Source organism: Panthera leo, chromosome A1 (assembly GCF_018350215.1).
Source record: "Panthera leo isolate Ple1 chromosome A1, P.leo_Ple1_pat1.1, whole genome shotgun sequence".
In the NCBI taxonomy this organism is placed as follows: Eukaryota; Metazoa; Chordata; class Mammalia; order Carnivora; family Felidae; genus Panthera; species Panthera leo.
This window is the reverse complement of record NC_056679.1, coordinates 133,071,095-133,083,712: the sequence shown is the minus strand read 5'-3', so window position 1 is coordinate 133,083,712 and position 12,618 is coordinate 133,071,095. Positions and strand designations below refer to the sequence as shown.

Here is a 12,618-nt window from a genome sequence, read left to right as displayed (position 1 = left end):
TTTCTTGACAAGAAAGGATTCTAAACTTGAATTTTTCTTTTAAGCATGTCAAAATTTAAGCCTCTGACACTTCTGAAGATCAACATGGCATAGATTGAAACTATTGAATGTAAGAATTCTAAAAATCACAAGTTGACTAGTGTTTGCAATTATAAATTAGACTAGATGGAGAAATACAGAGGCAACTGCAGAAGTTAAGGATTTATACTTGTTTTCACACATAAAACTGGTCACATTATAAAGGTCCACCTTAATATAAATAATTCATCATGCACTGCGAAAAGAAACAGGAGGATCAACAGAATTTGTCTAGAATGATAAATAGCAACCACAATTAAGGAACAGAATGTACTCTCTGTGTAATCAAGCTAAAAAAAAACGTAATTAAAAAAGGGATCAAGTATAAAATTACTGTCTTCTTGGCCTTACCTCAAGTTTTCCTGACATCTACCTGGGATGAAAAAGAATAGTCTTAAAGAAAAAACAAAATACCTTGAAAGAAAGTAACAAATAAATGGAAACCTACCAGGCTCCTATAAGTGAACAAAGAAAAGAAAACCTATCCCTCTCTCCCTCTCCCTCTCTCTCTCTCTCTCAATCTCTCTCTCTCACACACACTCACTCCAATACCTCCAGACCCTAGAAAACTTTGCTTCCATAAACACATTTAAGAACATGTTTCATTCTCTCTGGATCTCCTATATTCCTATTCATGTCCTCCTTTTACAAATCAGTGTCTTTCAAAAGAAGTATTATTTTAACTGAATATCATCAGCAAGAAAAATAATTAGTAGCAGGAACCTAATTATATTAACTGCCAACAAAGGAAACATTGAGTCCAGAGTACAAGAAATAACTCAAAACACCACACAAACATGTTTTCTCCACGTTGAAACAATTTCTATGCCAACTAAAACAAGACAGACATGATAAACTAAGATGCTGTTTCGAAATGCATAAACAAATACTCTCCTCTAAAATACTTAGCTTTATTAGAGAAATGGTACTAAAAATAACAAAGATTCAAACATTTGCTCTATTCTACTACATATTATAAATAAGACAGCTGTTGATGCAGGACACACACTCACAATCTTTCCATATGCACCCAAGCATTCTTGTATCAGAATAAGCTGTTTACCAGCCAACCGTATGTGGTTGAACGATTAAAATGACCATCTATACTTTACATAGTAAAGCATTTTCAAAAATTTTAATGTACACGGTGACAAAAAGGAAAAAAAACACAGTAATTCTGAACACATGAAGAGTAATTAAGCAGCTTCATAATCAAACCAGGCTTCATTACTTGCAATAAGGGCAATTCTTTCCATTTTCTATCAAATACTTAAGTTTCAATAGTATGAACATTAAAAGAAAACTCAAGTTGAAACCAAGTAACTGATGTGCTACTCAGCTTTTTAAATCTATAAGTAACTCTTCCCATGAGGTAAGGCAACGGAGTAATTTGATTGTATTAGATTGCATTAAAATAATTATACTTGATTTTTTTTAATAACATGCTAATTGAAAGGTATAACTTTTGGGGGAATATAACAATAATGAAAAGATTTCTGAAATTATGAGTTATGGCTTTGGGGAAAATATTAGCAATGTTGTCATTTTACTACTTGCATACTTCCTGCAAAAAGTGAGCCTAAGAGTAACGGATGACCTATATTTTAAACTCAAGTAAACATATCCTTAAAACAAATAATCTCACGTGTTCTCTTTTACATATAATTTCTGCACATCACTTACGAGAAGATGATTAAGAGGTAATAATTAAGGCCATCCAATGGAGACAACGAAAGTGTTCGCTCTGATTTAAGTAAAGTAAGAACATGCTTCATATTCAATTATCACAGTATAAAACTGATGGTCCCAAAACTGCATTGTTGTTTTAAGCTCTGAAGTCATTCTTAAAAGCAGGACTTCCCTCATGTTAGGTGAGCTATGTAAGAAGCTCTTCTCTGACACACTATTTTGGACACTTTCTCTATGGGAGTGAATGAAATATCCATCTAAGTTCCGTATGAATTGAGAATGACTAGCACATATAAAATTCTAGAAAACAGTATACCACATTGTAGAAGGCACTAAAGCTTCAGCTTGTGCTCCCATAGCCCGTTTTGAAAACCCAGTTTTCTTTTTATAATGGCACCTTTGCCACCTACAGCTGACAACACACACTGCAATATTATTCATAATAAGCTTGGAAATGTCAACAAAAGTTCAAAAGGAAATGCTTACTTTGTGAGGAGACCCAATGATTCTAAACGCTGAATACTAATCCATTATTATTAGTATTCAATACAGTTGCTCTTCCTTTTGAAAGAGAACAGTAGCATGCATTGTCAGTTGTTTGTTAATCCACTTATTTAAGCAATTTTAGTCTGTAAAACTATTTTAACAAAAAACTGTTGTCCTAAACAGTGAGCAAAAGAAAACACAATAGTGAGAATTTAACACAACCACCGTAAATCCTGTGAAGTAAATGTTAAAACTTCTTACATACTCTGCACTTACAAGGGTGTGTATATATTTGCACCGATTTCAAGCACATCATCAAATCTGTATATACTGAAATTAAAAAAAAAAAAAAAAAAAGTAAAACAATACAAAATTCAGTAACAACCATTTTTTAAAAGAGCCTCCAATGCTTATCTCCAGTCTCTGTGGACAGTACAAATTTGGATCTTTGACGTCCCATTTATTTGCAATGGTTCTTGGCAAACACTAACAAACCACATGACAAGTGTGTCAGCCACCATGGAAATGCACAAATTCTAGAAGATGAGGAGTTTGGGTAACACCTGTTATTTTCACGATGTCCATGCTTTATTTTCTTACTCAGTAACAAGATGGCCACAAAGTCACCTAACAACTAGAAAAGCTGTTAGTTCATATCTTCATACTCAACTGGATTTCTTCACTGTATAACATCTTGTTGGAAGAATTAATAGCTTTGGATTTTATTCCAGCGTGTGTTTAGAGGTGCATCTGTCAGTCCTACACTGCTTCTGTTTTGGTAGAGAGGTTTTCTTCATTTGGCTGACAATTCCCATTTTGCTGGACTTTGTTTTCCTCAGTCCTTGGTGCATCCTTGTCATCTACTTCTTTGCCCACACTTGAATCTGGTTCTTTATTGTGTTCCTTCTCCTACAATGAATATTAAGTTGTACACTTAATATTGTCTGCTATTACATCTGGTTATGGCTAAAGTATATGTACTTCAGTGAGCTTAATAAAACAGTATTTTCTCCCATTATCTTTTCAGATAAATAAGATACACAAACATGTATCAATATGTCCTCTGGAAATTGTAAATTAGAATAAAATAGTTGAGAAAGTTTAAGTGTTCAAAAAATGTTACTTAATTGAAAAAGTGGGACAGATCTGTTGAAAGAGTTAAATAGGTGCCAAAGATGCCAGGATAGATTTGTAATCTGCATACCAAAGAAGCAAAATTCAGAGACTGTAGAAAAGGAAATCACAATTCATCCTAGCAAAGACTGCTTAAGAACAGTCCAATTCTGCCCTTAGTTAAAGGAGAATTACGTGAGAACATGTGGAACAGTGCCTGACACACGGTGATGCTCAAGAGACGGTATCAATATTTTTGACAATGATACTAAATCTCTATGAATATAAGCGTAAATAAAACCAGAACATGAAAGCTCCAGAGCTCATAATTCATTTCCAAATACAAATACACTTACTGGTATAACAAAAGAATTAATGTAATTCACAAGTAGTTAAATATTTATCCACAAAACCAACTTGGTAGAATTTGCTTTTCCATTGATTATTCTAATTCAACAAACCTAATTTCAGTATACATTATAAAACCAATGATGAAAAAAGTTTTGTCAAATTTGCTGAAACAAATGTATTTCACAGGAAACAGATATATTCTGAGGAAAATGGCCCCAATCAGAAACCTTATATAAAAAATCAAATCTACGTTACCTATAGACAGTCTTTTTGTATGCCAGTCTAGGACTCTCTAAAATAAGGAATGCATTTGTCTGAGTTTCAGTTAGCTCGTACCTCATCCCTTCAAAACTTCAGCTTAAAAAAGTTATCAATTGAACATTAAAGAATACCAAAAACATACAAGATACTATAGCTCTCAAGAAGTTTTTGGCCTGAAACTAGTTCTGTATAAAAATAACAATATCAATTATTAATTATTCAAAGCCTAAACACTGAATGACTGTTCCTTACTTTAAGTGAAGTATTATTCTTCTCCAACTTTTCCTTTCCATCTCGGTCATTAGAACTCTTTCTTGTAGAGGTTGAACGTTCTCTCTCTCTTCTTTCACTGATGTGGTCCCTTTCTTTTTCTCTCTTTTTATCCTTCTTATTTCTGCTATAGAATATTGAGAATATATGCCAGTGAATGTCTAAGAAATTAAAGACCTACCATGCTGTTGACAAAACAGCCTTATCTAACACTAATACGTTGTAAATAGGCGTATCAGTAACCTGGTTTGACCAAGTAATACAAACGGATGTTATAACCCCACCTACTCCACCCCATACCCCAATTAGCTTTTTAAAGATACACAGAGGCCACCATGTGTTCACATAAAACACAATTTAGTTTTTTCAATTTCTTAGTTCAAGATTAATTTATCTGCCATAATGAGATTAAAATAAAACAAAATATAGTGGTTTTTTTACCTACTTTTTCAAAGCAAAAAAATGAATCAACAGACAGGAATGAAAAGGATAAAGAATTAGAGGTAGCTCCCATGGAGGGTTGAATGACTACTAGCAAAACTTCAGACTTCAAACAACCTACTGTGCACTGCCCTCATCATTCACCATTAAAAGGACACCCACCGATTCAAGATGAAAGTTAAAAGAAGACTAAAGGAACAAGTTCCATGTATAAAAATAATATACCTTTAGAATTAGAAAAAAAAAAAACTCAGAGCAGAGGTATAATACCTTCTACTTTAAAATATCAATCTTAATAGGGAACTCTAAGCTTTTTTCTCCTAACTATGAATAGTTTAAAAATAAAGACAAACAGGGGGCGCCTGGGTGGCTCAGTTGGCTGAGTGCCTGACTCTTGATTTCGGCTCAGGTCATGACTTTACAGTTTATGAGTTCAAGCCCTGCATCGGGTTCTGTGCTGGCAGTGCAGAGCCTGCTTGGGATTCTCTCCCCCCGCCCCCTGTGCCCCCCTCTCTCCCTTGAAATAAATAAATAAACTTTAAAAAATAAATAAATAAAAATAAAGACAAAGACCAGGAAAACAAAGATACTTAGCAAATAGATCTAAATACATACGAAAATTTAATTTAACAAGGGTGGCATCTCAAATCATTGAAGAAAAGATGATCTTTTGTCAGTAAAAGGTTTGGAGACAATTGGATTATTATCTGGTAAGTGCTAAAACTGGATCTACATCTCCTCTCATTCCATAATATATAAATAAGTCCAAATGGATCAGAGACCTAAATTTTTAAAATAAAATGCAGCTGCTAGAAGAAAACATGGGTGAACTTCTTTACTAACTGGGTAAAGATTTTTTTTTTTTTAATGTTTTATTTATTTTTGAGAGAGAGAGAGAGAGAGACAGAGCACGAGTGGGGGAGGAGCAGAGACAGAGGGAGACACAGAATCCGAAACAGGCTCCAGGCTCTGAGCTGTCAGCTCAGAGCCCGACACGGGGCTCGAACTCACAAACTGTGAGATCATGACCTGAGCCGAAGCTGGACACTCAACTGACTGAGCCACCCAGGCGCCCCAAAAAGAAAGATTTTTAACCATAACTAAAACTTCAGGTACAATAAAATATATGTGTGCAACTCCACATAGTATATCTTTCTACATAATTCTTAAATGTCAAAGGAACAACCACATCAAACTGCATAAAATTCTTAGGAATAAATTGAACCAAGAAGGCAAAAAATGTGCTGAAAGAAATGAAGACAAATAAATAAATACCCATGTTTATGGACTGGAAGATTTAAATACTGTTAAGATGACAACAGTGTCCAAAGCCACCTACAGATTCAATGCAACCCCTATCAAAATCCCATTGCTGTTGTTACCAGAAATAGAAAAACCCATCCTAAAATTCATGTACTATCTTAAAGGACATCAAATCAACAAAACGATCTTAAAAAGAACAAAGGTCAAAGCTTTTCCGAACTTCAAAACCTACTACACAAAAGGTACAGTAACCAAAGCAGTGTAGTATTACATAAGGACTGAAAATAAACCCATGGAATACAGCAGAAACTCCAGAAATAAACTTCCACATATACGGCTCAAATGATTTCTGACATAGATGCCAAACCCATTTAATGGGGAAAGGACAATCTTTTCAACAAATGGTACTGGGAAAACTGGATATGGATATCCTCCTGCATTAAGAACGAGGATGGACCATTATCTTATACTATATTAAAAACCTGAGTCAAAGTTTTTTTGACTCAAAAAGCTTGGATCAAACACCTAAATGTAGATGCTAAAACCGTAAAACTCTTGGATGAAAACATAGGAGAAAATCTTCATGACACTGGATTTGGCAGTGATTGCTTGGACATGACACCAGAAGCAAAGACAACAAAAGGAAAAAATAGATAAATCTGTCTTCATCAAAATTACAAACTTTAGGCATGTGAAAAGACAACCCACAAAATAGGGGAAATATCTGCAAATCATTTATCTGGTATAGGAGAAATGAATTTAAAGAACTACAATTAGAGCCTGGAGCCTGCTTCGGATTCTGTGTCTCTCTCTCTCTCTCTCTGGCACTCTCCCACTCACATTGTCTCTCTCTCTCAAAAATAAATAAAACACTAAAAAAAAATAAATAAATAATACAAATAACCCAATATGAAATGGGCAAAAAGCTTGCAAAGACAGGTCTCCAAAGGTAGAGATGGTCAATTAAGCACACAAGAAGATGCTCAACATCACCATTCATTAGAAAAATGCAAATCAAAACCACAATGAGATGCTACTACACTCTTGTAGAATGACTATAATCAGAAGCAGACAATAACAAGTGTTGGTGAATACGTGGAGAAACTGGAGCCCTTGCACATCGCTGTTGGGAAGGTAAATGTGTGAAAACAGTCTGGCAGTTACTCAACAAGATAATGAGAGAGTACCACAGGATTCAGCAATTACCGCTCCCAGACAGGTATCCCAGAGAAATGCAACCATATATCCACACAAAAACTTGTACATGAATGTTCATAGCAGCTTTTTTTTTTTTCTTAACGTTTATTATTGAGAGACAGAGAATGAGCATGGGAGGGGCAAAGAGGAGGAGACATTGAATCTGAAGCAGGCTCCAGACTCTGAGCTGTCAGCACAGAGCCCGACGCAGGGCTTGAACTCACAAACTGCGAAATCATGACCTGAGCTGAAGTCAGACACTCAACCGACTGGGCCACCCAGGCGCCCCCATAGCAGCTACTCTTAACAGCTAAAACACAGAAACAATACGAAGAAGTTCATCAACTAAAGAATGGATAAATAAAACACAGCTTCATCCACACAATGGAATATTGCTCACATATGGAAAGAAGTATTGATACAAGGTAAAACATGAACCTTGAAAACATTACATTTAGTCAAAGAAGCCAGAAACAAAACACTACATGTACTGCATGAGTCCATATATGAAATGTCCAGACCTGGCAAATCCACAGACACAGAAGTCAGACTAGTCATGGACACTACTGTGAGCCTAACTAAAAACCAATGAATTGCACATTTAAACAAGTGAATTTTATGATATTTGGGTTATTTCTCAATTAAAAAAAAACACACACCCAAAGTTTAAGTGGGGCTACATACAGTCACACTCACACACAGTATATATATTGTATATGCTGTCTATTCTGAAGGAGAAATCCTAAGATAGATCTACTTAATTTTGCAAAAGAAACACAAGGATAAAAACAATGGATCACTTACAGAAGGTGGATAGGACGCAAGGTAGAAGAAATGAGGAGGGAATGACTTTGTGAACCCATCTTTTTGTCTTATTTGAGTTCATAATAGTAAAGTTTTAATTTATATGAGCAAAGTATTAAAAATACATTTATATGACCCACAACTATAGTATCCTATGCTTTCCATTATTCTCACCTAAAAACAATAACCCACAAGCAAATAAACACAAGACACCTGCTGAGAAACATGCCCCTCTTCACACTCTGGCAAAGTTTGTCAATTTCTCTGTTCCATACCAAGAAAACCACAGAAAACCAACTGAAAAACTCTGACCAATTATTAAGGTGATGGGATGAAAAATAAATATACAGAAATCAATAACCTTCATTTGCACAAAACATCCAATTAGAGGACATAATGAAAGAAAAGACCTCATTAACAACAAAAGACCTCATTAACACAGAAGGTGCATAAAATCTGTATGACACGAACACTGAAGCACTCCTAAAAAATACTAAGGACGATTTAGTGTCGCCTGGGTGGCTCAGTCAGGTAAGCGTCCGACATCAGATGAGGTCATGATCTCATGGTTCGGTTCCGGAGTTCAAGCCCCGCATCAGGTTCTGTGCTGTGAGCACCTAACCTGCTTTGGATCCTCTGTCCTCCTCTCTTTCTGCCCTTCCCCTGCTTGCTCTATCTTAAAAATAAAATTTAAAAAATTAAAAAAAAAAAAAGGATTTAAATAAGTAGAAATACATACCATGTTCCTGGATAGACTCACCATCGTAAGGCTTTATTTATTAATAAATCTATAAATTTCTTCTAAGTTAATAAAGTTAATCCAACTGTTGCCCACTAAAAAGGAGAATTAGAGCAATATCCCTGATGAACATCGATGCAAAAATTCTCAAAAAGATACTACCAAATCGAATCCAACAATACATTAAGAGAATTATTCACCACAATCAAGTGGGATTTATTCCTGGGCTGCAGTGGTGGTTTAATATCCACAAATCAATCAATGTGATACACCACATAAATAAAAGGATAACGACCATACAATCATCTCAAAATATACAAAAAAAAGTATTTAACAAAATACAGCATTCTTTCCTGATAAAAACCCTCAAGAAAGTAGAGATAGAAGGAACATACCTCAACATCACAAAAGTCATATAGACCCACAGCTAATACCATCCTCAATGGGGAAAACTAAGTGCTTTTCCCCTAAGGTCAGGAACACACAGGGATGTCCACTCTCACCACTGTTGTTCAACATAGTACTTGAAGTCCTAGCCTCAGCAATCAGACAACAAAAAGAAATAAAATGCATCCACATCAGCAAGGAGGAAGTCAAACTTTCACTCTTGACAAACAACATGATACGCTATGTAGAAAACCAGAAAGACTCTGCCAAAACACGAATTCAGCAATGTCGCGGGATATAAAATCAACAAACAGAAATGCTGCATTTCTATACACCAATAATGAAGCAAGAGAAAGAGAAATCAAGGAGTAGATGACATTTACGACTGCACCAAAAACCTTAAGATACCTAGGAATAAACCTAACCAAAGAAGTCAAAGATCTGTACTCTAAAAACTACAGAACACTTATGAAAAAAGATGAAGACGACACAAAGGAGTGGAAAAATACTCCATGCTCATGGATTGGAAGAGCAAATACTGTTAAAATATCTGTATTACCCAAACCAACCTACACATTCAATGCAATCCCTATCAAAATAACGCCAGCATTTTTCACAGAGCTAGAACAAATAATTCTAAAATTTGTATGAAACCTGGTAAGACCCTAAACAGCCAAAGTAATATTGAAAAAGAAAAGCAAGGGGTGCCTGGGTGGCTCAGGCAGTTAAGCTTCTGACTCTTAGTTTTGGTTCAGGTGGTGATCGAGGCCCATACTGGGCTCGGTGCTGACAGCATGGAGCCTACTTGAGATTCTCTCTTTCAATAAATAAATAAACAAACAAACTTTTTTAAAAAGAAAAAGAAAAAAAAGAGGCGTCTGGGTGGTTCAGTGGGTTAGGCATCTGACTTCTGCTCAGGTCATGATCTCACAGTGCATGAGTTCAAGCCCCACATCAGGTTCTGTGCTGACAGCAGAGCCTGCTTTGGAGCCGTCTCTCTCTGTCCCTTCCCGGCTAGTGCTCTCTCCCGCTCTCAAAAATAAATAAACATTAAAATTTTTTTTAAAAAAAAGAAAGAAAGAAAAGGAAAAACAAAGCAGGAGGCACCACAATTCCAGACCACAACTTGTATTACAAAGCTGTAATTATCAGGACAGTATGGTACTCGCATAAAAAGAGACATACAGATCAATGGAACAAAATAAAGAACCCACAAATGGACCCAAAACTATATGGTCAACTAATCTTCAACAAAGCAGGGAAAAATATCTGATGGAAAAAAAAGAAGCTCTTTAACAAATGGTGCTGGGAAAACTGGACAGCAACAAGCAGAAGAATGAACCTAGACCACTTTCTTACACCACACACAAAAATAAATTCAAAATGGACCCAAGACCTAAATGTAACACAGGAACAAAATCCTAGAAGAGAACACAGGAAGCAAACCTCTCTGACCTCGGCTGTAGCAAGGTGTTACTTAACATGTCTCCAGAGACAAAGGAAACAGAAGCAAAAATGAACAATTGGTTCAGTGGGTTAGGCATCTAACTTCTGATTTCCACTCAGGTTATGACCTCACGGTTCACGAGATCCAGCCCAGTCCTGTGTTGAGATCAAGCTACACATCGGGCTCAGTGCTGACTTTTGATGATTGACCTCATCAAATAAAAAGCTTCTGCATAGCGAAGAAAACCATCAACAAAACTAAGAGGCAACTGACAAAATGGGAGAAGATATTTGCAAATGACATATTAAATAAAGGGCTAGTATCCAAAATCTATAAAGAACTGATAACTTATCAAAGAAGATTCTCCAAAGAAGACATACAAATGCCTAACAGACACATGAAAAAAATGCTGAACATCACTTATCACCAGGGAAATTTAGATCAAAACCATAATGAGACACCACCTCACATCTGTCAGAATGGCTAAAATTAACAACTCAGGACACAACAGATATTGGCAAGGATGTGCAGAAAGGGAAACCCTCTTACACTGCTGGTGGGAATGCAAACTGGTGCAGCTACTCAGATAGTATGGAAGTTCTTCACAAAGTTAAAAATAAACTACCCTGTGACCAAGCAATTGGACTACTAGGTATTTACTTACCCAAAGGATACAAAAATGTTGATTCAAATGAGCACATGCACCCCAATGTTTACAGCAGCATTACCAACAACAGCCAAATTATGGAAAGAGTCCAAACGTCCATCGACTGATAAATGGATAAAGATGTGGCATATATATACAATCAGCGATCAAAAAGAATAAAATCTTGCCACTTGCAATGACGTGGACGGAGTAAACTAGAGTGTATTACACGAAGCGAAATAAGTCAGAGAAAGACAAGTACCATATGATTTCAGTCATATGTAGAATCTAAGAAACAAAAAGATGAACATGGGGGAAGGATGGAAAAATAATAATACAAAGGGAGGCAAACCAGGAGAGTTTTTTTAATGATTAAATTTTTTTTAACTTTTTTTTTAAGTTTATTTGTTTATTTGGAGAGAGAGAGAGAGAGAGAGAGAGGGAGGGAGAGAGAAAGTGTGAGTGTGAGGGAGGGGCAAAGAGAAAGGGTAGAGTGAGAATCCCAAGCACATTCCACAGTCAGTATAGAGTATAATGTGGGACTCAAACTCATGAACCATGAGATCATGACCTGAGCTAAAGTTGGATGCTTGACCAATTGAGCCACCTAGGCACCCCCATAAGAGACTCTTTTTTTTTTTTTTTTTTAACGTTTATTTATTTTTGAGACAGAGAGAGACGGAGCATGAACAGGGGAGGGGCAGAGAGAGAGGGAGACACAGAATCTGAAACGGGCTCCAGGCTCTGAGCTGTCAGCACAGAGCCCGACGCAGGGCTCAAACTCGTGGACCGTGAGATCATGACCTGAGCCGAAGTTGGACGCCTAACCGACTGAGCCACCCAGGCGCCCCAAGAGAGACTCTTTTAAAGACAGAAAACAAACTGAGGGTTGATAAGCAAGGTGGGTGGGGGATGGGCTAAATGGATGATAGGCATAAGGAGGGCACTTGTGATGAGCACTGAGCATGGTATGTAAGTAATGAATCACTAAATTCTATTCCTGAAACCAATACACTAAGTGTTAACTAAATTGAATTTAAGTAACTGGGAAGAAAAAAGTAACAAATATGAGAAAGAAAAGAAAAGAAAAGAAAAGAAGGAAGGAAGGAAGAAAGAAATTTAATGCAACTATAATTCACATCATCACCAGAGTTTACTTTTAGAACCTCAACAACTGACTCTTATGTTCAAATGGAAAAACACACAAGAATGGTCAAGAAAGCTCAAAAAAACAGCAGAAGTGTGGAGGAGAATCGACCCTACTAAATGTTAAAAAAATATTACACAAACCAAATAATAAAAATCATGGGGCACTGGCATGAATCATCAAACCACTCCAGAGAAGGCCCAGAAACAGACCCAAACACAAATAGAAACACTCAGTACCTGAAAAGGCAACATATCAAATTAGTGTTGGAAAATTTAAGTTTTTGGAGCACCTGGTAG

General features: G+C 36.2%; 1 protein-coding gene across 5 annotated transcripts in view; it reads right to left on the bottom strand.

The window, feature by feature from the left end:
- Nucleotides 1-970: 970 nt before the first annotated feature.
- Nucleotides 971-12,618, bottom strand: part of SREK1 (splicing regulatory glutamic acid and lysine rich protein 1) — a 46,527-nt gene continuing 34,879 nt past the window's right edge. For 4 of the 5 annotated variants that reach the window (XM_042940416.1, XM_042940431.1, XM_042940425.1 and 1 more), the window contains 2 exons: nt 4,231-4,375; nt 971-3,162 (listed from right to left, as the gene is read on the bottom strand). In XM_042940416.1, coding sequence (XP_042796350.1) covers nt 3,013-3,162; nt 4,231-4,375 — 295 coding nt within the window. In that variant the 3' untranslated portion in view covers nt 971-3,012. The remainder of the gene's footprint in view (nt 3,163-4,230; nt 4,376-12,618) is intronic. The other variant, XM_042940419.1, reaches the window with a different exon arrangement.